The sequence below is a fragment of the Astatotilapia calliptera genome, chromosome 20 (assembly GCF_964374335.1).
Source record: "Astatotilapia calliptera chromosome 20, fAstCal68.1, whole genome shotgun sequence".
Lineage (NCBI taxonomy): Eukaryota > Metazoa > Chordata > Actinopteri > Cichliformes > Cichlidae > Astatotilapia > Astatotilapia calliptera.
In genome coordinates, this window is record NC_137441.1 from 27,579,246 (window position 1) to 27,602,246 (window position 23,001).

Below are 23,001 nucleotides of genomic sequence, written 5' to 3' on the forward strand. Positions count from 1 at the left end.
TTTATCCATGTATCCATCTCACTTAAACTTCCTGCAACCTATTTTTTATAGTTTAAATGATATGTAGTTACTTCCTCCAGGGAACTTGTGTTTTTGACAGTGTTTGTGTGTCTGTGAATGGGATCGCTCCAAGTTCTGAATGAACTGTGGTATAACTTTGTTTTAAAGGTGTAGAGTGGGGTCATGTTATTAATCCATTAAAATTAAGCTTACATCCACCATAGGTACCAAACCACAGGTACCAAATAAACCCGCCCCCTTTCTTTCCCATTCACAGGATCTGCAACAGCATGTGTGTCGGCAGCACTGGAATAGTAGTAAAAGCAGCAGGAGCCGTAGCTGCACTGGTGGCAGTTTACATCATAGGATATGTGATGGGGTACTACATCCATCGATGCCCGTAGGGGAACCAGGAGGTCAGGAGAGAAAAGAGATTTAAAACACACCAAAAAAGCATAAGCTTCATATGCAGAATGAGCTGTGACTGAATCGGATTTATTGTGATCAGAAAATATACAAATTCATGGTTCATACTGATACTACGGCACATGAAAATGGAGTTATATCATTATATGATGTTCTATGAAGTGTAAAATATTAATTCATATCCTTCTCCAAAAATATCAGGCTGTTTTTTTGTCCAAACTGATAACTAGAGATAAACTCCTTTGAGCAGGAGATACCTTTGGATCTACTGACTGTGGTATTTCTGTGGACTGCAGGAGTCTTAGATCACCTTGGTTTAGACTGAGGGTGAGCAATAGTTTAGACAAACATTTGTGAGTCATTTGAAGATCAGCCACTGTGGAAGTTGACTGAGTAAGTTTAATGTTTGCTACTGCTGGTCTTTTAGTGACACTCAAACTCATCCAGACCTTCTGCTTTTGTTCGATTTCTTCCCAATTGTTCTGAACAACTGCAGCTTCAACAGTTTTGGATCTCAGCTTCCTTTAATACATTTGTATTTAACACATCTACTCCACACACATACTCCAGTACATCACTACGCAGTAAAGACAAAATGGATGTTTAAAAACCTACTTTTTTACTTTTATGCTAAAAAGTGATCTATTTTTAAACCTCAACTCAATCTAAGTTATCTCTGTTTTTCATAAAAGAACACAACCTCTGTGTTTTCTTAATGAACTGAACTTTAGAGAGCCTGTCGTGTTCGTGTGGTATCAGATCATTTTAATATTTTAAATCTATGAAGTGTCTTTTGGTTTCATATGACACAATCCTGCAAACAATACAAATTAAATTTAAGCTTTAAGTTTATTAAGGGCTAAACTGACGTGAAAGTTAATGCCTATGAATCATTGTGCAAACAATACCAACCATTTACATTTAAAAGCACTGTAAACAGTTCAGTTGCATGCAAGGCTGAAGATCTTGTGTTAATGTGGTATTCTAGCTATTGTTATGCAGACCATAAATGATCTGCTGTCAGACAGGAAAACTCATATTCTTGTGCCAGAACTACTTTGTGAGACACTTCATGTAGCTAATCAGTCTCCGTGGTATTTAGACCTCCTGTGCATCATTTCCCAAACGGCAGATTGAAAGCCGACAGCTCGGTTGTACAAAGACAAACTGTTTTCCCCATTTTCCCTGTGTTAGTTTATTTCTCGCACATTATTGGTTTTTGTTAGATTTCCTCCTGTAGCACTTGGTTTGTTTTTTGCCCCTTGGTGGAATTAACCACCTGTTTGTATGACTTCAACTTGTTAAAAGATTCAGATTTCAGATGTTACTCTTCCTCCTGTCATGTGTTTGGGTCCTTGAATTCTTATACCAAGACCTTTATTTACATTACAGTTCGTTTTTTGGTTTGTTTGTTTTTTTTAGAGTTTAATAAACTTTCACATATTAAAACAAACTTCTGTGAACGGAAAAAAAAATCAAATGCTCCATTAGAACTTTCTATTTGCCATCCAACAATAGAAGAGAATGCTACCCCTGGTTGCAAATGCACACAACGAAATCCTTTAACTTCACAGAAACTCCAGGAAGGCTTTCCTGATAGATGCTGCTGTGAACACCATGCAAGAAACTGCTCGGCAGGACATTACAGAGAGTTAAGACACCGTACAATAAACAGAGTGAGACAGACTGACAGACGACCTCCATGTGGAGTTATAAGGACAGGCTGTCTGTGGGAGTTTCAGCAAATAAATCTGCCTACAAAGAAACAGAGTAATATTATTGCACTAACAATACAACTGTCATCTCAGTTTACAGACTGGTGTTAATGGTACATACTACACTGTTTTCCTGATTTCCATATGCTTTGAATTTCATAGAGTTACAAGGACATTTCCATCCGGTTACCCTAAAAATCTCCATTCAAAAAAACAACAAAATACATTACGTATCAGCACGGATGCACAGCTACACTGACCACATTCATGACAATATCAGACTTGACTGCTATCAGCAAAAAGGATGATATTTAGCAGTGGAGTGTGATGAAGAGCTGAAAGACTTTCCTGGCACATAACGGGAAATAAATTAAAAATATATACATTTTAACCAACGGCCCAGAATTTCACAAACAGAACCATAATCACGCATTTATGTGGAATGAGAAAATGGCCCACGCTGATGATAAAGGACTTCTATCAACCCAGTGTGCGAGTCCAACCTTTAACGCCGCCAGAAGCAAAGTTAATGGACCTCATAAAAATACATTTCACAGGGAACATCACTCTCTCCCCATGTGTTCCTCAACAACTCATCAATTCAGCACTGATAGGCTGTGTTGAAGATTCTGCCTGGGATTCCCTGGTGTCACAGATTATCTCCTGCAGCATGGTTTCTGCTAAGAAAGCATCTATGTTTTCTGGGCTCTCTCTTCCACATACAGCTGCATCTGTTAAAGGCAAACAACCAAACAATGTGGACATGCAGATGACAATAATTCACCATTAAATGAATCAGTGAATGGGATGCTTCTGCTTACCTTTACTATATCAGAAGTCATAGTCTTTAGTGGAATGAGTCTAGGCTCCTGCATGTGGACTTCTTGCTCATCAGCGACTATCCATGGAAAATCCTGCAGAGGCAAACACATTAATGTGACCAACACATGTAAATAACAATTCTGTGTTTCTGAGTAAGTGCATTTAAACACCTCACCTTAATTACTTGAACCTTCTCCATATTGCGAGTAGCAGCATCTCTGGTATGTACTAGTACTGTAAACGAACACCCTGTGACAAAAAAAGAAAAGTAAAACAGTTCAATCAGTCAAATCTATGAGCCCATACCACCTTATGAGCACTATAATGTCACCTTTCTCTGGACTTCAGTTTAATTGGCATAGATTTCTGACAAAGGCTTGATTATTCCATCAATTAATCTGATAAGAAATACTTTTGTCTTATTAATTAGCAATAATAAATATAGAAAACTCTACAGGTATTTCAAAATGAAACCCCAATTGGTTTCCATTTTAGAAATTGTAATGTTTTAAATTTTAACTGCATACAACACCTGTCAAAAAACAAACAAAAAAACTAAACCTTTGACTGTATTTCCGTGTCACGTTTTAATGGAATTTTTTTTAAAGAAAATGTTATCTAAAATCCAAAAATATATAAATAATCTCAAGTACAGTCAAAGGGCAAAGTCAAATAAAATAAGGTATATATATACACAATCAAAATTGACCTTTACTCTGTCTTCTTGGAAGGCTTTCTGACATTAAGAGTTCTGACAGTTTTCTGAGGTAGATTTGGTGTGTTCTCATGTTTATGTGTGCCAAGTGAATGAGTTAGTTTGTGTCTGTAAGCCTTTAAAGGAGTATGTGGTGTTTGCAATGAAGAAAAGTGAGCACAGACTTAAATGAATGTAAATCATTTGCTAATGGGTAAATCAATTTATGCACCTCCTATCTTCCAAAGGTGAACACAAATATTTACCCCAGTAATGAAGAGAATCCTCTTAAGCTGCTTAGGCAAGACTTTGTGCTGAATCATGTGACTTAAAGGATATCATTTAAAAATCTTTCCAAAACTTTTGCAGAGTATATGAGTATATAAGCATGTATGTAATTGTCTTCTCTTCCGGTGAGCCACGATGACATTACCTGGTGGATTACTATTTAAAACAGCATCACACACGCTGATCTTCAGGATGAATGCCCTCAGCAGCTGCTCCACGTGTGACAGCAACGTGTCTGAGCTGTGAAAACACAAATAGCAGTCAGTGACCAGTGTCACAGTAAAAATGTATTTCAACGGAAAGATGCTTCTTTTTAGTAAACATTAAAATGTGGAGGGCAACCTGATGGAGAGCAGTGGTGGCTGGGAAATCTCGAAAACAAATCTCTCTACTGGATGATGCTCTTTGTCCATGATGACCACAACCACCTTCTCTGCATCGTTCTAAGAGGCGAATGGAGGATATCAGAGCAGTAAGAGGAGAAATGAGAGTACACTTTGTGTGACATTGACCCGTCACTTTCAGGACATAGCTTACCTTTTCAATGAGTGGCTTTATACAGTGTAGTGTATCTTGGATATACTGATTCAGCTCTGGGTGACATGACATCTGGAATAAAACACACCAACAGAAGTCCTGTATTAGAGAAGCTAATATGCACACACCTAACAGCTGCAAACAAATAGTAATAACACATAAAACAGTACCTGCACAGGTACGTTGTACTTCTTTCGCTTCTGAAATATCCCAGAGGGATAAACCTCACGGACATACAGGATGAGATGAATAGCGACCTCCAGGAATTCACACAGAATGTCAGCAACCACTGGAAAACATGCGAACAATAAAACCTCTTGTGTTCTTGCTAATGTGACAAAGTCCCGCCAAACCCAATGCAAACATTCAGCAATATAGCGTCGCCTACTTAGCTCACTTTAATTCATAGTAAAACCCAGGCAGACAGTGACAGCATGGTTTATGTAGGTTCCATATGCCCATGACTTTGCAAGGGGGACAACTACCTATTGGAAAATTAACAGTAGTCTCGCCGAGCTGACCAGACCTGGTATATATATATTCCTTTAATGGCCTTACCTTGCCCAAAATTGAGATCTTGCCTCGTTAGAGTTGTCATGTTTTACTCCCCTGGTTCAGCAAAATTAAATTTAAATGCTTAATTTTCTGTACGACTTGCTAACTTGTGTAAAGCAGCAGTCTTACCGGTCCTCGTATTGATTTTAATGGTTCAATATCTCGTTTTTTGTTGCTGCTGTACCTGACAACCGAAGAGATAAGAAGTTCAGTTTTTACAGAATTTTACACGTGTTTAAAAAAACCCGCAACGGTCCACATGAAGACACCCGGAGACATTAGCAACCTGCCGACCCGAACCGCGGCATTTCTTTTTTTTTGTACGCGAAGCTTCGTCGCCCGCCGAGGTGACGTCACTCGTTGTTTACAATTGCGTACTCTGCCGTCCACTTGTGATGACGTGATATGGACCGTTGGTTTTATTTTTAGTTTCCACCTTTTTTTTCCGCAACAGTTATTACAAAATAATAATAATAATAATAATAATAATAATAATAATAATAATACCGCGAGGTGATTGGCAAAAAGCACTGAAACATTTATTTTTGTCTTATATTATATTATATTTTATTATATTATAATTGATAATAGGCTTTATTTCACTAATTAATTGAGTTCACAATTTTGTTTTGATAATTACCAATTATTAGATAATTATCAGATTTTTTAAAAGTTGGTTTTAATTTTTTAGTTATGGTTTTATACTTGCTATGACAGCTTCATGAATGAAAATATCCTTAATTATCAGTCTTGCCGAATGCAGGTATTCTGTCTCCTCGGCAAGGTTATGCCATCCCGAGGTGTCCCATTGCTCATAAATATGAAAACATACCAATTACGCATGAAACATATTGAATTAAAACAGTAAATCATATGCAGCCTAACTAAGGGTGACTAATGTTATACCTGGTTATTTAGACAATCACAACAATCTGTTTATTACGCTTATTCTTTTTCTTTTTACATTTTTTGGTTGTTTGAATTCAAATGCTAACTTACATCAAAAGTCCTCTTCACTCTCTCTTTTTTTTTTTTTGCCTGTCCCGTTTGGCTCTTTTGCCATCAGAATTATTGTCTAAAGGCGAAGAAAGATGCCCAACGGATTTACTTTACCAAATGGACGATCCCAGCCTTGCCGTAATGGTCTATTTGATTCACCTTTTATTGTTTATTTTATTTTTTATTTTCACTTGCTAGATACGGGACAGACTTGAATGAGGAAAAGAAAAGGGAGAAAGAAAGAGGAAAAAACAGCGGAGAAGAGGGACGGGGATAAAGGGCAAAAAACAAAAACCAACAAAATAAGCAGACAAAAATACATATATCAATCACCTGGATCACCTGTTGAGAAAGAAAAAAGAAAACAAGCATTTAACAAGGGATAAACAACATCATGATGATCTATGGGAACATAACAGTAAATACTAAGTGTTAAACATTATTGCGCAACACGTAAGATGGACAGTGCAGTTTGCTTTGAGGCAGGGCCGTGCAGAGAGGTTTAAAGGGGCGGGTGCTCAAAGTTAAAAAGGGGCACATTGAACCAGGTTGAATAACAACAACACACATTCATCAAGAATCTAATATGGGAAGGTCAGGGCTGTGTTGATCTGAGACTGTAGACATTAAAAAGTCCATAGGAGAGATGGTAGCTGATTAAACAAGTGTCATGAGATAATAACAAAATACAAAGATTGGTGACAGCGCTTGGAACCATAAGGCAACAAAAAACTGTGAGAAATAATTTAGGCTCTGCCTGTGAATCACTCTTTGCTTCTCTTCTTCCTTCCATCCCATCATTTCATATATCACTCTCCACTTGCTGTCTATCTGAGAACAAGGCACAACTTGTTATTGCAATAAACTATAATCTAATTATCCACACCTAACAACTCTTGCACTTAATCTATAATAAAATGATGACAGAAAAATGTTATAGCCCTGCCTTTAGCAGCCTCACACAGCTCCTACTGTTTCCTCCTCATGTCCTTACCAGCCATGTCTGGACAATGTTATATCATGAGTAATAATTTAAAAAAACCCATATACATAAAACACACACATGCACACACACACAGTGACATTTTAGACCTTCTTCAGAATACTGTATATACTATGAGCCACAATAATAAAGCAATGAGGAGGGGGAAGTAATAAATATGAAATAATGGCAAGGCAAGGCAAGGCAAGTTTATTTGTATAGCACAATTCAACAACAAGGTGATTCAAAGTGCTTTACAGAGACATTAGAAACAAGAACAAATAAAAAGCATGATTTAAAATTGAATAAAACAAGCAAATAAACTAACTAATTAACAAACAAACAAACAAACAAACAAACAACAGTATATAAAATCAAAACAGATAAAATCAGAACAGTAGATAAAATCAGTAGTTAAATGTAAGTTTTGAAATTTAAGCTTAAAGTGTGGATTTGGTCTTTATTCAAATGCAGCTGAGAACAGGTGAGTCTTCAACCTGGATTTAAATAAACTGAGTGTTTCAGCTGATCTGAGGCTTTCTGGGAGTTTGTTCCAGATATAAGGAGCATAAAAGCTGAATGCAGCTTCTCCGTGTCTGGTTCTGACTCTGGGAACTGATAAAAGACCGGATCCAGATGACCTGAGGGATCTGGATGGTTCATACTGGGTCAGGAGGTCACTGATGTATTTTGGTCCTAAACCATTCAGAGCTTTATAGGCCAGTATCAGAACTTTAAAGTCTATCCTCTGACGGACAGGCAGCCAGTGTAAGGACCTCAGAGCTGGACTGATGTGGTCCACTTTTTTGGTCTTAGTGAGGACTCGAGCAGCAGAGTTCTGAATGAGCTGTAGTTGTCTGACTGATTTTTTAGGTAGACCTGTAAAGATGCTGTTACAGTAATCAAGCCTACTAAAGATGAATGCATGGACTAGTTTTTCCAGGTCCTGTTGAGACATCAGATCTTTTATCCTTGATATATTCTTGAGGTGATAGTAAGCTGATTTTGTTATTGTCTTAATGTGTTTTTCTAAGTTTAGGTCTGCATCCATCACTACACCCAAATTTCTCGCCTGGTTTGTGGTTTTTAGATGTATAGATTGAAGTTCTCTGGTGACCTGTAATCGTTTTTCTTTGGCGCCAAAGACTATTACCTCAGTTTTGTTTTTGTTTAGCTGGAGAAAATTGTGGCACAACCAGTCATTGATTTCCTCAATGCATTTACCAAGAGCCTGTACAGGGCCTCGGTCTCCTGGTGACATTGTGATATATATTTGTGTGTCATCTGCATAGCTGTGATAGTTTATTTTGTTGTTGTTTATAATCTGTGCCAGTGGGAGCATGTAGATGTTAAACAGAAGGGGTCCCAAGATGGAACCTTGGGGAACTCCACATGTGATACTTGTCTGCTCAGATGTGAAGTTACCTATTGATACAAAGTATTTCCTGTTTTCTACGTATGTTTTGAACCAGTTTAGTACAGTTCCTGAAAGACCTGTCCAGTTCTCCAGTCGTTTGAGTAATATGTTGTGGTCAACTGTATCAAATGCTGCACTGAGATCCAGTAAAACTAGGACTGACATTTTTCCACTGTCTGTATTCAGACATATGTCATTAAACACTTTGGTCAGAGCGGTTTCAGTGCTGTGGTTCTGTCTAAAACCTGACTGGAAGGCATCGTAGCAATTATTCTGTTTTAAGAAGTAACTGAGCTGTTGAGAAACTGCTTTTTCAATGATCTTACTTAAAAACGGGAGATTTGAGATCGGCCTGTAGTTGTTCATTTGTGTCTTGTCAAGATTGTCCTTTTTCAGTATAGGTTTGATTACAGCAGTTTTTAGTGATTCTGGAAACACACCTGATAATAAAGAAAAGTTGACGATCTGTAACAGGTCTGACTGATTCCATTTGTTTCAATATCCACTCTGTGCAGGGCAAAGTAAAATACAGCGTGTGTTTTTTAATATATTATAATTATAATAATGCATAATTATGTGGACATGCATATTAGATCGTTTTTAGTGAAAAATAATCCCTCCAGAAAGGCAGGAAAAGCCCGGAAACTTACTTTAAAACTAAATATGTTTCTAAATACTTTAAAACTAAATATGTTCCCTAAAACGGTGACAGAGCTACAGACCCATGACAGCCTTACACAGGTAGCCAGCAGCTATGACCAGCACTACTTGTGCAGTTAATAAAAGGACAGGTAATGTTTGTCGCGCTGTTGCACACACAGCACGCTCGTTTGTTTCAATTCATCAGTTGCAACAAGACAGCTTACCAACGTGTACGTAATAAGCTAATACTCCTGGGTGCTATACACTACAGTTTACGCTGTACACCTACTTACTGGTTTTGTCGCATCAGTCTGTGTCTCTGAGTTAACTTGTGTTTCTCCTACAGCTCCGGACCGCTAAAAATGCGCGTGCTCTTTGTGAGCTCGTTCCCGTCTCGTAACTAGCGCGTTCTGCCGTCAAGGGCGATCATTGGTTAAATGTGATCATGTGACTGATGCAAGCCAGATCCTTTTATTTAGCAAAACTGTGATTAATAGTTAAATATTATTGTTGAGGGGCACAGACAGGACTCCGCACGCACACACACATAAAAAAAATACTGATAATTTTTTTAAAAAAGTTGCCCTATCAAAAGGGCACCTTGGGCACCCATCAGGAAAGGGGCGGGTGCTCAAGCCCCTCTAGCCCCCCCCCCCCTCCCTGCACGTGCCTGCTTTGAGGTAGGAGCCAAAAAGGGTGTAGTTTGTGTGTGTGAGCACCCGTATCCATGGGATACTCTGACCGCAGAGCGAAGAATGACATGAGTTGTGAACAAATTTATTCGTAGGATGTTACAGCTCTAAAGGTAGGCAAGGTGCTGTTATTTTTTTTTTCTAGAACTGGATATTAAAAAACACCATGCAAAAGAAGAAGAAGAAAGAACTGGAAAGCGAACTGTCCTCCTGAACACGCTATTGTATTTTAACCATTCCACAAAGATTAAACCTGGCTAAATTATAAGGTTTGGTTACCATTTACTGTTTTGGCAACCCTAAAAACCATCTTTTATGTTCATTTACTGAAGCATAATAAATGTTTTTGTTTGTCAGATGATCGTAAATAATAATAGATTGTGAGGAATGTGTGTGAAATGCCATACTGCCTTAACTCAGGCCAGAATCCATATGTTTGTGTTCTCAATCACTCCTGAAAATTCCATTTTCTGAGCCATGAAAAAAAATTGTTGTGGGATTTTCACCTTGGACTTTGATTTTGATGCAACCCCTATAGAGTACCATTTCTAAAATAAGTCACACATTAACCTCCTTGACTGCCAGACCAATCAGCTTCAGTTATGACAGCTGTAAAGCTGCATCTTTAGGTTTTATCTTTATGAGTTTTGAAACACTGTGGTTTTCTTGCAGATTTGAAACTGTAAAAGTCATGCCTCTCTTGGAATTTTTAGCTGGGAGCATTTCAGGTAGGAAAATCCTGTTTTTAAGAGAACAACAGAAAATGTAACACAGAGCAGTAATTGTCTGATTGTGGAGAAATAAAATGTTGTTGTTGGTTGTTGTAGGTGCACTGGGAATTGCAGTAGGACATCCGTTAGACACTGTGAAGGTTGCATGACACTTTGAAACCAATAAATATGACTTAATGCACAAATTGTTTCTTATTTTTTATTTTACATCTCTTCTTACATTTGTAGGTACGTCTCCAAGCCCAGTCTGTGTATAAAGGGATATTTCACTGTGTGATTAAAACATACTCTCATGAAGGGGTGGGTACCACATTTTTCCTACATTGTTTTGCAAGAAATACTGACGTGAAGTAGTGTAATGCTCCACTGGGATAAGACAGCACTGATCGTTTATGCTTTAATCACATCAGCTCCATGGATTCTTTAAGGGCATGGCATTTCCTGTGCTGACCACTGGCATCACCAACTCCGTTGTCTTTGGCAGTTACAGTAATGCTTTAGGTTACCTCACTAAGTCTCAGCGCAGTCGAGGCAAACCGGCCTCTGCTGCACAGGTCTTCACTGCTGGCTGCTTCTCAGGCCTGGTGCAGGTAAGATCACCTGATGTTCTGTGGTTGCACATGTCACTGCCATGCAACTGTGTATGCACAAAGCTTCATCTGTTAGAGCTGCAGGAGACCACACACGTTGCAAAAATCACTGCTCACACCAACATTCTAGCTGCAAGCCACGAGATACAAACATACCTACAGAAGAATCTCAACCAAGTCCGTTTGAAGTACTTTATCAGCCATTACTGCATCAGTGTGACTGCATTAGGACAGACTTTGGCGCTCACAAGCACCTACCACCAGCTTGGGAGTATTTTCCTTTGCTGAGGCATGCGCTGTGCAGCAATTTGAAACAGTTGCAGTTGCGGTATTTGTCCACCAGGTGGCTCCAACTATTCACAAAGCACATCAATTTTGTGGAAATTCATTAAGCTATTTTCTAACTCTGTTACACAGAGAACAAAAGAAAAAACAAACAAATAGACAAAAACTGTATTAAACAATTAAAGCTGGTGCTCTTGCCAAAGTAAATGCTGAAACAACAGGATTATCACTGCTTTCACAGAAATTCAGGTTTTCTTCATGCAATGTTACATCTGACCACAAGGGGGCCTCCGAGTGTTCACTGACTGCAGCTCAGAACCAGATAAGAGATTTAAGGAAATTAAAAACCAGCTCATGTTTCATAACTGAGATTTATTTACACTGCAGATCATGACTCGGCTTTACGCTACTTTAATCTTTGGGGCAATCTGTTTTCAGGTGTCGGTTTCTGCACCCATTGACCTGGTCAAGGTGCGTCTTCAGGGTCAATCGACGTCAACACGATATCGCGGACCCGTGCACTGCGTCGCTGTCATCGTGAGGGAGGAGGGGCTCAGGGGTCTGTACAGAGGAGGCCTGGCCCTCACTCTGAGGGACGTCCCCTGCTATGGGCTCTACTTCTTACCTTACGAGGTCACTCGTAAGGTTCTCACTCAAGATGGCAAAGAGCCAGGTCACAATCATAACATAATACTGGATATCATAGTGAGATAGTTTCTTGTATTCTGACAGATTTTAAAAGGACTTCATCTCACAAAAGCTGCTCAACTGGAATTAGTCATTTAAATCTTTAAGGCTTTCAGTTTGTAGCGCATGAATCCAGTAATGAGGTGAACACACATGATGAAGCTGAATATAAATATCTAGTTACTCATGAAAATTCATCTTTATTTCTTAAGTTACTTTTATGTTCAGGGATCCTGATTTTAAGGTCTCATTAAAATCTTCCCTGCACACATTAACCCACATGGATATTTTACTATATCAACCTCATATTTGGCTCTACGAGAGAGTCTGCTTTGAAAACCGTTGGCACATTTTTTGGCAAATAGTTTAATGAAAACTATTCGTTTAGAAAACTCCTCAGTATTGTCTTAGTTCTGCCTCTCTGTCCTCAGGCACCTTTGTGATATTGGTGGCAGGTGGATTCGCAGGTGTGGTGACCTGGTCCTTCGCCACGCCCATGGACGTCGTGAAAGCTCGGCTCCAGATGTCGGGGGCCGGCGGGCGGGAGTACGGCGGCGTCCTGCACTGCATGAGAGTGAGCGTGAGGGAAGAAGGAGTGAGGGTGTTTTTCAAAGGCCTCCTGCTGAACAGCCTGAGAGCATTTCCGGTCAACGCTGTCACATTCCTCAGCTACGAGAGCCTGATGAAGATTTTTTATCCACCACGAGCCAGTCACTCTTCACAGTAAAGGGATGGAGACACTGACTTCAAGGATAAAATATCTTTGAGACGATTTCAGTATAAAGAGTGTTCTCAGTTACTAAATGCTGTTTTTAAACTGCCTGTAGAATAAGTCAAAGCATCAGAAACCTGGGAACACTTTAAATTCAACCTACTGGTGAGGAAAGATTAGCTGCTGCCAGTGAGCCTCCTGCTACACGAGTATACACACTTTAGATCAAAACTGCTACAGTCAACATTTCTGCATTAACAGCATATCACAATAAAAGTGATGACTTGAAATGACTCCATAAAAAAGACCTTTTGAGTTTGTTTTTTGGGTGAGTGACAGATGTTGTATAAAACGTTGAGTCCACAAGTACAGTGCTTCAAGGATTGGCCCGAGAGCAGAAAAGGCTATGGCAAGAAAAGTAAATATTGGCGAGGAAAGATTTAATTATTACTTTAGGAGACGATGCTTTAGTGCTCTGTCAACATATTTCTCAGTGTTAAAATAACTATCAAGAAGAAATCTTGTGCACACGTGCAAAAAGTGGATACACTTTACATACCGGAAACATATCGATTGGGCAACGACCTGGAAACTCTAAGGGATTTTGTTCCAGATTGATGTGATAGCATCACGCACCTGCACATCCCTGATTTCAATCTCCCGTTTCCCCACATCTCAAAGGTGCTCTGTTGGATTGAGATCTGGTAACTATGGAGACCATTTAAGTGCAGTGAACTCATCGTGTTTAAGAAACCAGTTTGAGACTGTGATATTGCTTTATCCTGCTGGAAGCAACCATCAAAAGAAGGGTACGCTGTGGTCATAAAGGGATGGACATGGTCAGCAATACTCAAGCTTCTGTGTTCATGCCTAATTCTGGATCTGTCATCCGAATGTTGCAGTAATCTCAGCAATGTTTTTCCAGTTTTCTAACGTCCAGATTTGGTGAGCAAGTGCAAATTGTAGCCAGGAGTGGCCCCAACTATGGTCTTCTGCTTCTGTAGCCCATCTACTTCAACGTTAGACCTGTTGTGCATTCAAAGATGCTCTTCTGCATTCATTGGTTTTAAATTATTAGAGTTACTGCAGCCTGCCTATCCACTCAAAGTAGTTGGGCGTTCCTAATAAAGTGGCTGGTGAGTGCATTACCATAATCAGGATACGTGTACACTGTGTGTAAATTAACAGCACATGATACTATTAAACAGGCGGCATAGTGAAAGAAAATACTTTAATCTTCTGCACAGTGTCCATCAAACATTTTTACATCCTCTGCAAAATATTTTACACCTTTGATTTGCACAGTTCCAAACACAGCTCATCATTACCTCAACACTTTGAACCTGGTCAACAGCCTGAAAAAAAAAGCATCTGCATGTTGAAAATTGCCTCCTGAAGCAGCATTTCAAAGACTCAAAGTGGAAGGTTAGTATAAAAAGATCAATTCTTAACGTCTGAATGTTCAATCAGAGCCCACACGGGAGAAAAAAAAAATGTTTTCAATGTAAAGACAAAAAGTTCAAGTCAGTTAGCTCTTGTGGTTAAACTGTGGCCACAAACATGTAAGAGAAGAAGAAAAGCTGCTTCTCGAGGCACAGCAAGAACGGTCAAACTGGAACTGAATAAGACAGACATGTCCTGGGTACGGTCAGAACGACTTTCTACATACGGGTGGAGGAACTTCCACTTTCAGGTCGGATGCTGAAATTAGAAGTAGCGAGGACAGAAGGAGGAACTGAGATTGTGTAAATTTGTAGTGACAAGCACAGGATGACTTTTGTTTTTACTGCAACTTGGGTTTTATTTTTGTTGTTTGTGGGGTTTTTAAATGCTAGAAATGCAAAATGTGGAGTAAGTTCTACAGGAAAAGATCCACAAAGAAAAACAGAACGCCTGGAAAGCATCAGCTGTTTTCCACATATGGTAAATAATTCCTTTAGTTTGAGGAACAATCAAAAGTGAGCATTTACAAGTTTCTGTCACCACATAAGAGAACCGAGTGTTTACAACTGCAGCAAGCAGAGCCGAACCAGGAAGTTTGCCATGTTTACGGCAGATGATTAGCAGGCACACAAAATATGGTGCCCACCGAAGAGGTTCCGGAAAACTACCGCAGCTGTGGTTCTTTTATTAAGTAGTGTTTCATTTATTTCAGTTTAAAATTCATTTCTGTTTAACAACTCACCAAAAATAACAAGATGCATAAACATCTGTTAACCAAGTGATCAAAGGAACATAGTTACACTCACAGTAACGCCTCAAGTGCTGATTTTACAGTTTATTTAAAAAAAAATTAAATAAAAATACAGCTGGCGCACTGCTAGACACAAAGCTTGATAGCCACTGGCAAGAACTACAGAAATAAAACTCAAGTTGTAATAAACTGTTTTTTAAAAAGGTTATAAATGTATAAAAACAGCAGCTTGTCCATTTATTCCTTCTTTCAGTCCTCTTTTCCTGATTAGATTAACAGGGCTGCCGTCCCAGCGTGGATCAGTGGTCATGTCAGCTTTATGTGTACACAAAACAAAAAAAGTGAAAAAAGCTATAACGTTATAGAGGATGAGCATTCTCAGAATGCAATAATGTGGCATCCAAGTGTTTTACACATGGATTACTAATGTGTAAAGCAGTCTTAAGCTTTGGCTGGACAAGCCTCAAAAAAGGCCTCCTACCTCGGGCACTGGAGCCCTACACTCAGACGCTATTAAGATACATTTTACACTGGATTATACAATGAAGATTAACATTACTACAAAATTTTTAATCTTACAGTGTCCGAGCTTTGCAGTTCCCATGCGTTTAGTAGCTGCTATACCACAGATGAGAGATAAACTAGCCTGTAATGGAATGCAAATGTAGGAAAAACACCCTGAGCTTCCTTTTACTGACCAATAAAAGACAAAGAAAGGATCAAAAAGGCTTAAAGTGGTAATCCGGTCAGGTACAAAGAAATACTGGTGAGAATGTTCCACAGGATGACTGATGGCTGACTGCTCGGTCACACACCCACAGCTCATCAAGCCATCAAATGGTTTACTTCAACAGTGACACTGAAGGAACCCTGAAAGACAGAAGCTCTTGAACGGGAGTGAACTATTGATGCTTCCAGTTCATTTCAGGCAGCACTACAGCTTTAAGAGCGGGCTACTCAGTGAGACTGAGAGGCTTTGAAGTCCTGGTCGTGGAGAAGGGGTTTGTGGTTCTGCTCAGCAGCCATGGCCTGTAAGGTTGCTCTTTGGAACTGCCTGGCTTTGTTGTACAAGAAGACCCCGATGAACACGAGGACGGTCCCGGTGGCGCTGAGGATGGTTACCTGGTTGCTGAACACAATGATGCTCAGCCACACAGACAGGGCGTGCTTAACAGTACTGGCAACACTGAGGAAGAATGAGGATGATTATTACTGGGGCTAACAACAAATTCATCCAGTTTAAACTTCTTAATATGACTTTTATATGTTCATCCTTATGATCTGCATATAAATGTTAGAACGGTGAATTCTCAGATTAAACAGTCTCCAATCTTAATTTCAGCGTACATATAAGTTATCTTCATGACATATCAGACTGCTTTAAAAGCTCCTTCTCTCATTTTTTTTTCTTCTTTCGGCTCTGTGTGATGTCAAAGAAAGGAGCGATCCCTAACATGTTCTCCAAGCCTCACCAAGCTGCTGTTAGTGGGGCACAACCAATCAAAAGAAAAGGGCTAAATCAGGGGACGCCTTAGAGAGATGGAACTAAAATACCTGCACAAAGACCCGCTATAAACAGTGAAGCATATACAAAATAATCAACTCAAGCCCAAGGAAAAATATATGGAGCTGGAAATGGGCATAGTAGGCCCCCTTTAATAACTTCCAGCTATAGAATCTAAAAGGTCTATATTGGGAAATATACAGTGATATGTGCACGAGCTCATTAAGAGCATTCCCATACTGGGCACGCTCCGCCTCAGCATCTCTGCTGCTGCCTCTAGTGTTCTTGTGCAGAGCACGGTAAAGTTTAAGCATTTTGTGGTTTCACTGAAGCTATTTTGGAATCTGCAGCACACATCCCATCTGTCAGGTGGGATAGGGAGCCAAACACGCTGGACTTTGTGGATTCAGATACGCTCACTAATGGATTGGTTTGTCTATTGTAAATAGACAGCACTGAGGTGCAAATCGATGCTGTGCTGTACTGTACTAGTACAGCAGAGAACAGACTTTAGTCAGTGCCGGTGAGATGATAAGATAAGATGATACTGGTGTAACTTGAAAATCTGCAAATGCAACAAGTGGTTATCTACTAAGCTAAGCGTGGGCGGTTCAAATACATCAATTAATTAACTGTAGCAGGAACTATGGCCTCCAAGAAACTCATGGCATGCAGGATAAAGTGCTTCTGACTTTGTGTCCTACCTGAAAGTAACAGGAGAAATCCTTCCCATGAGCGCATAGGCAGTGACGCTCTGCAGGTGGAACAGGCAACCATCGAAAAGCAGCAACAGGATGATGTCCTGACTAAAGATCAAGCTCTGTCCGCTCTTCCCAACCGTGGGGATATCCTGGAAATTAAACAGAACCATCAAGAAAGTTACCCGCTTGTTTTCTTAAGCATTGTAGGGCCTAACAAGTCTGGAAATTAAGAACTTCTGTTTTGCCTCACCAAAAGGAACAGCCAGGCAGGTATGAGCATGATGACTGCTGCCGCACTGGTGTAGAACTGCAGCTCGGGAGGGCTGAAATAACACAACCAAGTTTAAAAAAAATAAAAAAAAAAGAGCTGTGTGTTTACCCCATCAGCCTTTTACAGCTTAGAGTCAAAAAGCTGCATTAAATGCTTTCACTGAAGTCTTTTAAAGGGTTTAATTATCCATTTTGCACTTGTTTTTCTTCAGTTATGATCATGTACAATGTGCCGTTTGTCTCTATTTGTATGTATGTGCTTTTTGTACACAGGTCTCTCTTGAAAGGCAGACCTCGCTCTCAGTGAGACTACCCGTTTAAATTAAAGCATGATTTTACCTGAATTTGTATGTGTCTCCACTTAGCAGTTTTTTGGAGAATACATTCTGTAAGCTGAGATCAGAGAGACAAGAGTTAGGGCAAAGTAGGGAATACACCGCTGGTGGAAAAGCTGTGCTGTGTGCTCCAGTACCAGTCCATGATGTTGGTGGAGAGAGCAGCGGAGAAGCCGAGCATGTTGAAGCTGATCTCGGTGGCTGTGCAGAGGCCCAGGCCGGCCATGACTGGGAACAGGGACAGATTCACCCACAGCCCTGCACACAAAAGGGATAGGTGAAATGAATCCCCGTGTTTATCTAAACTAAACCAGCAACCAGAGCTGCGGCTGCCTAACTGGTCTGTGCTGGCTTCAGGGCGTGTCTTTCATATGCGAAGGAACAGTGAACGCCTTATTGGTGTTGGCGTGCCCAGGCACGCCCTGAAGCCAGCACAGCAACGTGAACTTTACCCGTGTACTCCCCGAGGATCAGTCTTGACATGATGACTGTGAAAATGGGCGCCGAGCTCTTCACTGTTTCAGCGAATGACACGGCAACATTCTTCAGGCTCACCAAGCCCAGAACCACTGTGGTGAACCTGCAAGTGGAGACAATGATGGCGTCTGTGCTGAACTTGCAACAACAGTCAAGAGTAATTTCTTATCAAGCTGCACTTATAAAAAAAACAAAACACAAAATTCTCAATGAGGTCTATTTTCCTTTCAAATGCATGCATTCAATCTGTTATTAATCTGCATATTTACAGGATAGCAAACAATCTCACCTCATAAGTCCAACAAACAGCATAATCATGATGAAGTTGGAGGGGTACTCGTTTCTGGACTTGTGCTGGTACAGACAGCAGGGGACAAACATCTTTAAGCAGCCTATGACTGTGGTGGAGAGCATCTGAACAGCACCTAGCAAGAAAATGGCAGTTAAAAAACACAAAAAAATACAAAGGCAGACATTAATTTTCATGAGGGAGAAAACACTTCAAAATACTGCTGTAACGAATATGTTTCCTGTCTGACTATGAGGGTCCATTCATGCCAAAAATGCTGACATCAGACTGATGTGGGATAAACAGTTGTCTATTTAAACTGAACTTCAGATCACCTGATCATTTGTGTCACTGCAATTTCACTTCTGTCATCTTGTCACACTACCTTTCACTTGGCTGTGCTGTTCTGCACGTTGCTTTGGCATGTTGTAACGGCCTGTATAACAGCTCAGGCGCGGTTCATAGTTGAACAAACAAAAATGGTATGCACATGAACATACAGTTAGCACACACAGACAGTAGCGGTTTTTGATACGGGCGACACGGGCGGTTGCCCGGGGCGGCATCGTGGTGGGGGTGGCATCACGGGCATCGGCAAAAAAAAAAAAAAATTGACATCAGCCAGCGCATAGTGGGAATGGCATAGGCACCGATCGGTTTTCTACCGCCCATTTGCTGGGAGTAAGGGCGCCCTCCGTTTGCGAGGTGCGCCTGCTGCTTGCAGCACAGGGAGGAGAGGGCGGGGCGGCGGGGGATTCTCTGGCTGGCTGGAGCAGCATCTAATAACCAACTCGCAAAGTAAAACAAAATAAAAACAAACCAACAAACACGAAAACACCAGACATCATGATACAGACTTGTAATTTGCACCGATGTTTTTTCGAAATTCTATACGCGAAAAGTGAGCGCGAGAGCCCTCGGTGCGCCTGCTCGCTGCTGAAGTCAAAGTAAACTTTGTCATCTCCGCTACATACAGTCCAGTATATAGAGAGACGATACGACGAGGCTCCTGTTACAGCAGTGCAAGTAAACAAACAATATATATATATAAGAAGAGTAAAAAAATAAATATACACTTTAGGACCAGGGGTAAAGGGATCAATAACAATTTAACATTTAGAATTTAGAGTTTGATGATTTAAAGTCTCACACACAACCCCTCGAAAGGGGAGGGGCCCGGCTGCTTCCAAATAGAGCACATTTCATTCATAACGTTGTAAATCCAAGTCCATCATGTATTCATGATTTGAATCCTGGGTTGTGTGAAATGCCAGAAATAAACCCTAGACAAAGCGAATCTGTGAACTAAGGTGTAGGTTAGGTTATTAGGTTATGTTGTGGTGATTCTCGGGTTGGGGGATGGGTGTTCATACTGGAGCGCAAAATTAGGGAGTGCTCGCCCAGGGCGCCAAACAGGCTAGGACCGCCACTGCACACAGGTCCTCATTACTGGTAAATTAAAATCTCCTTGAATGCACCAAACCACCTACCCACAGCTGCACTGGTAGTTTTACAATCTAAAACAATAAGTATTGTCTCAGCAAGCCGTTCTTGAGTTTTATGTGAAAGTTGCCCTTCATCAATCTGAATCACAATGGCTTTTCATTAATCTTAAGATTCATGACTGAGGTGCACTTTTCTTATCTTGTGATTATTGCAGTTAATCAGTGTTAGAAGCAGCAGAATGATTTTACTACTTCTTACCGAGCATGCTGGGCTCTCCTTCCAGCAGCGACAGTATATATTTGTTCAGAAACAGGGTGCAGAAGCTGAAGAAGTACCAGAGACCCAGATAGGTCATGGAGCGCCAGTTGGACACCCCGGACTCTGCCTCGATCACCGTAGTCTCCGTTACCGTGATCTTCAGCACCTGCTCCCCCGGGAGGCTCTCACTGCGGGTCAGCACCACTCGCTCCTGGCGGCTACGTAACTGCGACAAGAGGCACCAGAGTGGCTGCTTGCTGCCCGGCATTATTCCTGCTGCCTGAGGGCCCCCCGCGGGCCCCACCAAAAGGGGGACTCTTAATGTGGCTCAGTTTTTTAGGGTTTGTTTGCTTGTTTGTTTTTTGGTTCTTAGTCCATCCTCTGAAATGTCCAGCAAGCTACCTCTCAGTCTTGCTGTGACTATTGGAAATCACTTCCTGTTTTGGTGTTTCCTTACTAGTCCTCTGCTGCAGATACTGGGGGGGGAAAAAAGGAAAGATCACAGGGAAGGGAAAAAATCTTTAAATAAATCACCCTGCTCTGTAATGCTGTGCCCTACTTTAAAAACCAAACAAAGCACATTTATCCCACACTGCTCCAATAGTTTACATAGAAACACAAGTGCACAGTGAAATTACTTCATAAACTGTTCAACACGGTAAGCTGTGTTATGTTATATAAAGGCAATTCACTGCATATAACGCGTATCTACTGTATCCTCCGTTGATGAAAACATGAATATAATCAGCTTGTTATTAATTTTTGCACGACTAACCTTCAGCGTTAAAGTCCTGCAAGTGAAAGGAGCAGCTGTACATGTGGCTAGGACTAGGACGGAGGACAGACGGTGAATGAAACCAGATCAAAGTTCACTTAAACCGATGATAACACTGACTTACAGCGAGGCTTCAAGGACCGCCAACGACACACAAACAAGGTTGACACGTACAAGGTTGGGGGTGGCTACTAGCTTCTTCCCGCAGAAACTCGCAGTGACGAGATAAAACTACTCAAAAATATCACGTCACGAGGAAGACCCAGCTCTTACCTCTCTCTGTAGCCTGACTGCCTAGGCTTGTACAGACAAATACTGAGAAGACAGTGGTTCAGCGAGGCAACGGACTTATCACAGGAGGAAGTTTAGGTTAGCTAGCAGCCGTTGCTGGTTGTTGTTGCTGCTGCACTGAATATAACAAGGCGGGCGTCACCCACAGAGGACGCTGCGCTCTCATCCACACCGGACAACACCCACATCGCAACACCCTTCCCGCTGTTAAAGAGAATTTACCTTTGTTTCTAGGTTACATACAGTTGTGCACCTGGCTTCGAAACATGGTTGCTAACAATGCGCATGCGTCAAGTAACATCGAAAGAGCCACAGATCAGAAGTTTCAAAATAAAATCTCCAGCGGCGAATGCAGCGGTCTTCCAGAGGGTCAGGAGTTCAAGTTTGTCTCATTATAAATATCTCTCTAAACGTCTTTTTCAAACTTATTTATAGTCTTTAAAAAATCCTGGCTTTTTCTGGAGAAAAAATAAATAAATAAATTAAATTGTGCTTTTAATTTCATACTGCCATCAGCGTGTTTCCGGTGGGGCTCACGTCACACTTGACACTTGTCAAAACATTATACATTCTCTCAGCTTTCCGTCGGCACAAGAGGAATGACTTCTGCAACAGCACACGTGGTGAAGTTTGTAAAATGTTGAGAACAACATATTTTTTAATCTAATTTCATTGGTGACTATTAATACAGACGTATTAATAACCAAATAAACAATAAGCAAATAACGCCTAGCACTGTTACCAAGATGGCTCGGGATGGACAATAAAGACAGAGAAATCGGCATATTTAGAAATAAACAGTGTGTAGGAAACAAATGTGTGGTGTCAACATAAAGAAATTTCCATATAAAGAGGTAAAATATCAAGTCACAGTTGACCCTGACCTCTCATTCAAGCTCAAATAAGGTCAAACATTCATAAAATGCTTTTTATCTTTAAAACTGTACTTGAAATTCTGCTGCCTTTGATTTTAATGACAACATTATATTTGACATCCAAATATCATGTTACATTTGACCGCTCACCTTTATATTACACATCTGCCTTTCTTTCAAGTTCAAACCAAAATGTGTTTTACCTTTGAAGGAATTATTCCCAAGAAAAATAATGAGCTGCCCAGTTAGTTAAAAATATACTGTAGTATAACATTACACAATAAGATATTTATTTCCATTTATTTACAAATCAATATCTATTGCCCATTACCTACTCCTCCATAATGTCTGTAATCAAAGTAAACATCTGTCATGCTACTGTAAAGTAAATACTGCACAGAGAGTGAGCTCCATTAGCGGATGTTTGTGCTCTCAAAGTGCTTTTTGTCATGAATGGATTCTTATATATGGTGTTTACAGCTTTAATATCAGACCTGGAGATGACTTCAACTACTTACCGTAATTAATGGATATCAGCATATCACATAAGTAGATTTATATTTTAACACACGTGGCTGTGGTAAGATCAGTAGTACTCTAGCCCAGTGGCATGTGTAGTTTTCATAGTTTTTGTGGTTTTGGTGGTTTTTAGCTTAGAACTGAATGAGCTGATGGGTTGGAGCTGACAAACAGGATATGGTATACCAACATGAAACCATGAACCCCACCTTGTTCATTCAAACAGTCCAGGTTGTTGGTGATGTAAAAGTGAGGGAAACCTTTTCTTGCACACACTAGGCCACTCCAGTGAA

General features: G+C 40.4%; 3 protein-coding genes and 2 long non-coding RNA genes across 6 annotated transcripts; 1 reads left to right on the forward strand and 4 right to left on the reverse strand.

The window, feature by feature from the left end:
• Window positions 1-474: 474 nt before the first annotated feature.
• On the reverse strand, window positions 475-5,481 carry mad2l2 (mitotic arrest deficient 2 like 2). The gene is made up of 8 exons (XM_026155066.2): window positions 5,041-5,481; window positions 4,653-4,771; window positions 4,483-4,554; window positions 4,288-4,388; window positions 4,091-4,185; window positions 3,139-3,212; window positions 2,963-3,055; window positions 475-2,872 (listed from the first exon to the last, which is right to left on the reverse strand). The coding sequence occupies exons 1-8, from the start codon at window positions 5,078-5,080 to the stop codon at window positions 2,834-2,836; spliced, it is 633 nt and encodes a 210-aa protein (XP_026010851.1). The 5' UTR covers window positions 5,081-5,481; the 3' UTR covers window positions 475-2,833.
• A 622-nt stretch (window positions 5,482-6,103) lies between these two features.
• On the reverse strand, window positions 6,104-9,628 carry LOC145423059 (uncharacterized). The gene is made up of 2 exons (XR_013904171.1): window positions 9,371-9,628; window positions 6,104-6,378 (listed from the first exon to the last, which is right to left on the reverse strand). It is a non-coding gene; the product is annotated as an uncharacterized LOC145423059 (long non-coding RNA).
• A 115-nt stretch (window positions 9,629-9,743) lies between these two features.
• Window positions 9,744-13,079, forward strand: slc25a45 (solute carrier family 25 member 45). Its single transcript, XM_026154260.2, has 7 exons — window positions 9,744-9,882; window positions 10,442-10,497; window positions 10,597-10,640; window positions 10,729-10,800; window positions 10,911-11,090; window positions 11,814-12,048; window positions 12,494-13,079. The coding sequence occupies exons 2-7, from the start codon at window positions 10,461-10,463 to the stop codon at window positions 12,787-12,789; spliced, it is 864 nt and encodes a 287-aa protein (XP_026010045.1). The 5' UTR covers window positions 9,744-9,882; window positions 10,442-10,460; the 3' UTR covers window positions 12,790-13,079.
• On the reverse strand, window positions 10,686-11,373 carry LOC145423060 (uncharacterized). The gene is made up of 2 exons (XR_013904172.1): window positions 11,247-11,373; window positions 10,686-11,137 (listed from the first exon to the last, which is right to left on the reverse strand). It is a non-coding gene; the product is annotated as an uncharacterized LOC145423060 (long non-coding RNA).
• A 1,958-nt stretch (window positions 13,080-15,037) lies between the features above and the next one.
• Window positions 15,038-21,634, reverse strand: LOC113013620 (solute carrier family 35 member E2A). 2 transcript variants are annotated; one of them, XM_026154664.2, is made up of 9 exons: window positions 21,537-21,634; window positions 20,249-20,724; window positions 18,545-18,680; window positions 18,231-18,358; window positions 17,916-18,036; window positions 17,783-17,836; window positions 17,424-17,496; window positions 17,177-17,322; window positions 15,038-16,154 (listed from the first exon to the last, which is right to left on the reverse strand). In XM_026154664.2, exons 2-9 carry the CDS (start codon window positions 20,514-20,516, stop codon window positions 15,926-15,928), a joined length of 1,155 nt encoding a protein of 384 aa, XP_026010449.1. In that variant the 5' UTR covers window positions 20,517-20,724; window positions 21,537-21,634; the 3' UTR covers window positions 15,038-15,925. The 2 variants fall into 2 exon arrangements, with proteins under 2 accessions (XP_026010449.1, XP_026010450.1); XM_026154665.2 differs by having other exon boundaries at window positions 21,297-21,537.
• Window positions 21,635-23,001: the final 1,367 nt, after the last annotated feature.

What these genes read in the sequence shown, in the direction of transcription:
- slc25a45 (XM_026154260.2), top strand. Translation starts at nt 10,461, where the DNA reads ATGCCTCTCTTGGAATTTTTAGCTGGGAGCATTTCAG. An exon ending in TTTAGCTGGGAGCATTTCAG is followed by an intron (nt 10,498 to 10,596) that starts GTAGGAAAATCC and finishes TGGTTGTTGTAG; the next exon opens with GTGCACTGGGAATTGCAGTA. An exon ending in GCTTCTCAGGCCTGGTGCAG is followed by an intron (nt 11,091 to 11,813) that starts GTAAGATCACCT and finishes ATCTGTTTTCAG; the next exon opens with GTGTCGGTTTCTGCACCCAT.
- mad2l2 (XM_026155066.2), bottom strand. Translation starts at nt 5,080, where the DNA reads ATGACAACTCTAACGAGGCAAGATCTCAATTTTGGGCAAG. An exon ending in CCACCACTGCTCTCCATCAG is followed by an intron (nt 4,186 to 4,287) that starts GTTGCCCTCCAC and finishes GTGTTTTCACAG; the next exon opens with CTCAGACACGTTGCTGTCAC. An exon ending in AGAAGGTTCAAGTAATTAAG is followed by an intron (nt 3,056 to 3,138) that starts GTGAGGTGTTTA and finishes TTGCCTCTGCAG; the next exon opens with GATTTTCCATGGATAGTCGC.
- LOC113013620 (XM_026154664.2), bottom strand. Translation starts at nt 20,516, where the DNA reads ATGCCGGGCAGCAAGCAGCCACTCTGGTGCCTCTTGTCGCAGTTACGT. An exon ending in CTGCCTGGCTGTTCCTTTTG is followed by an intron (nt 17,323 to 17,423) that starts GTGAGGCAAAAC and finishes TTTAATTTCCAG; the next exon opens with GATATCCCCACGGTTGGGAA. An exon ending in ATTTCTCCTGTTACTTTCAG is followed by an intron (nt 16,155 to 17,176) that starts GTAGGACACAAA and finishes ATTCTTCCTCAG; the next exon opens with TGTTGCCAGTACTGTTAAGC.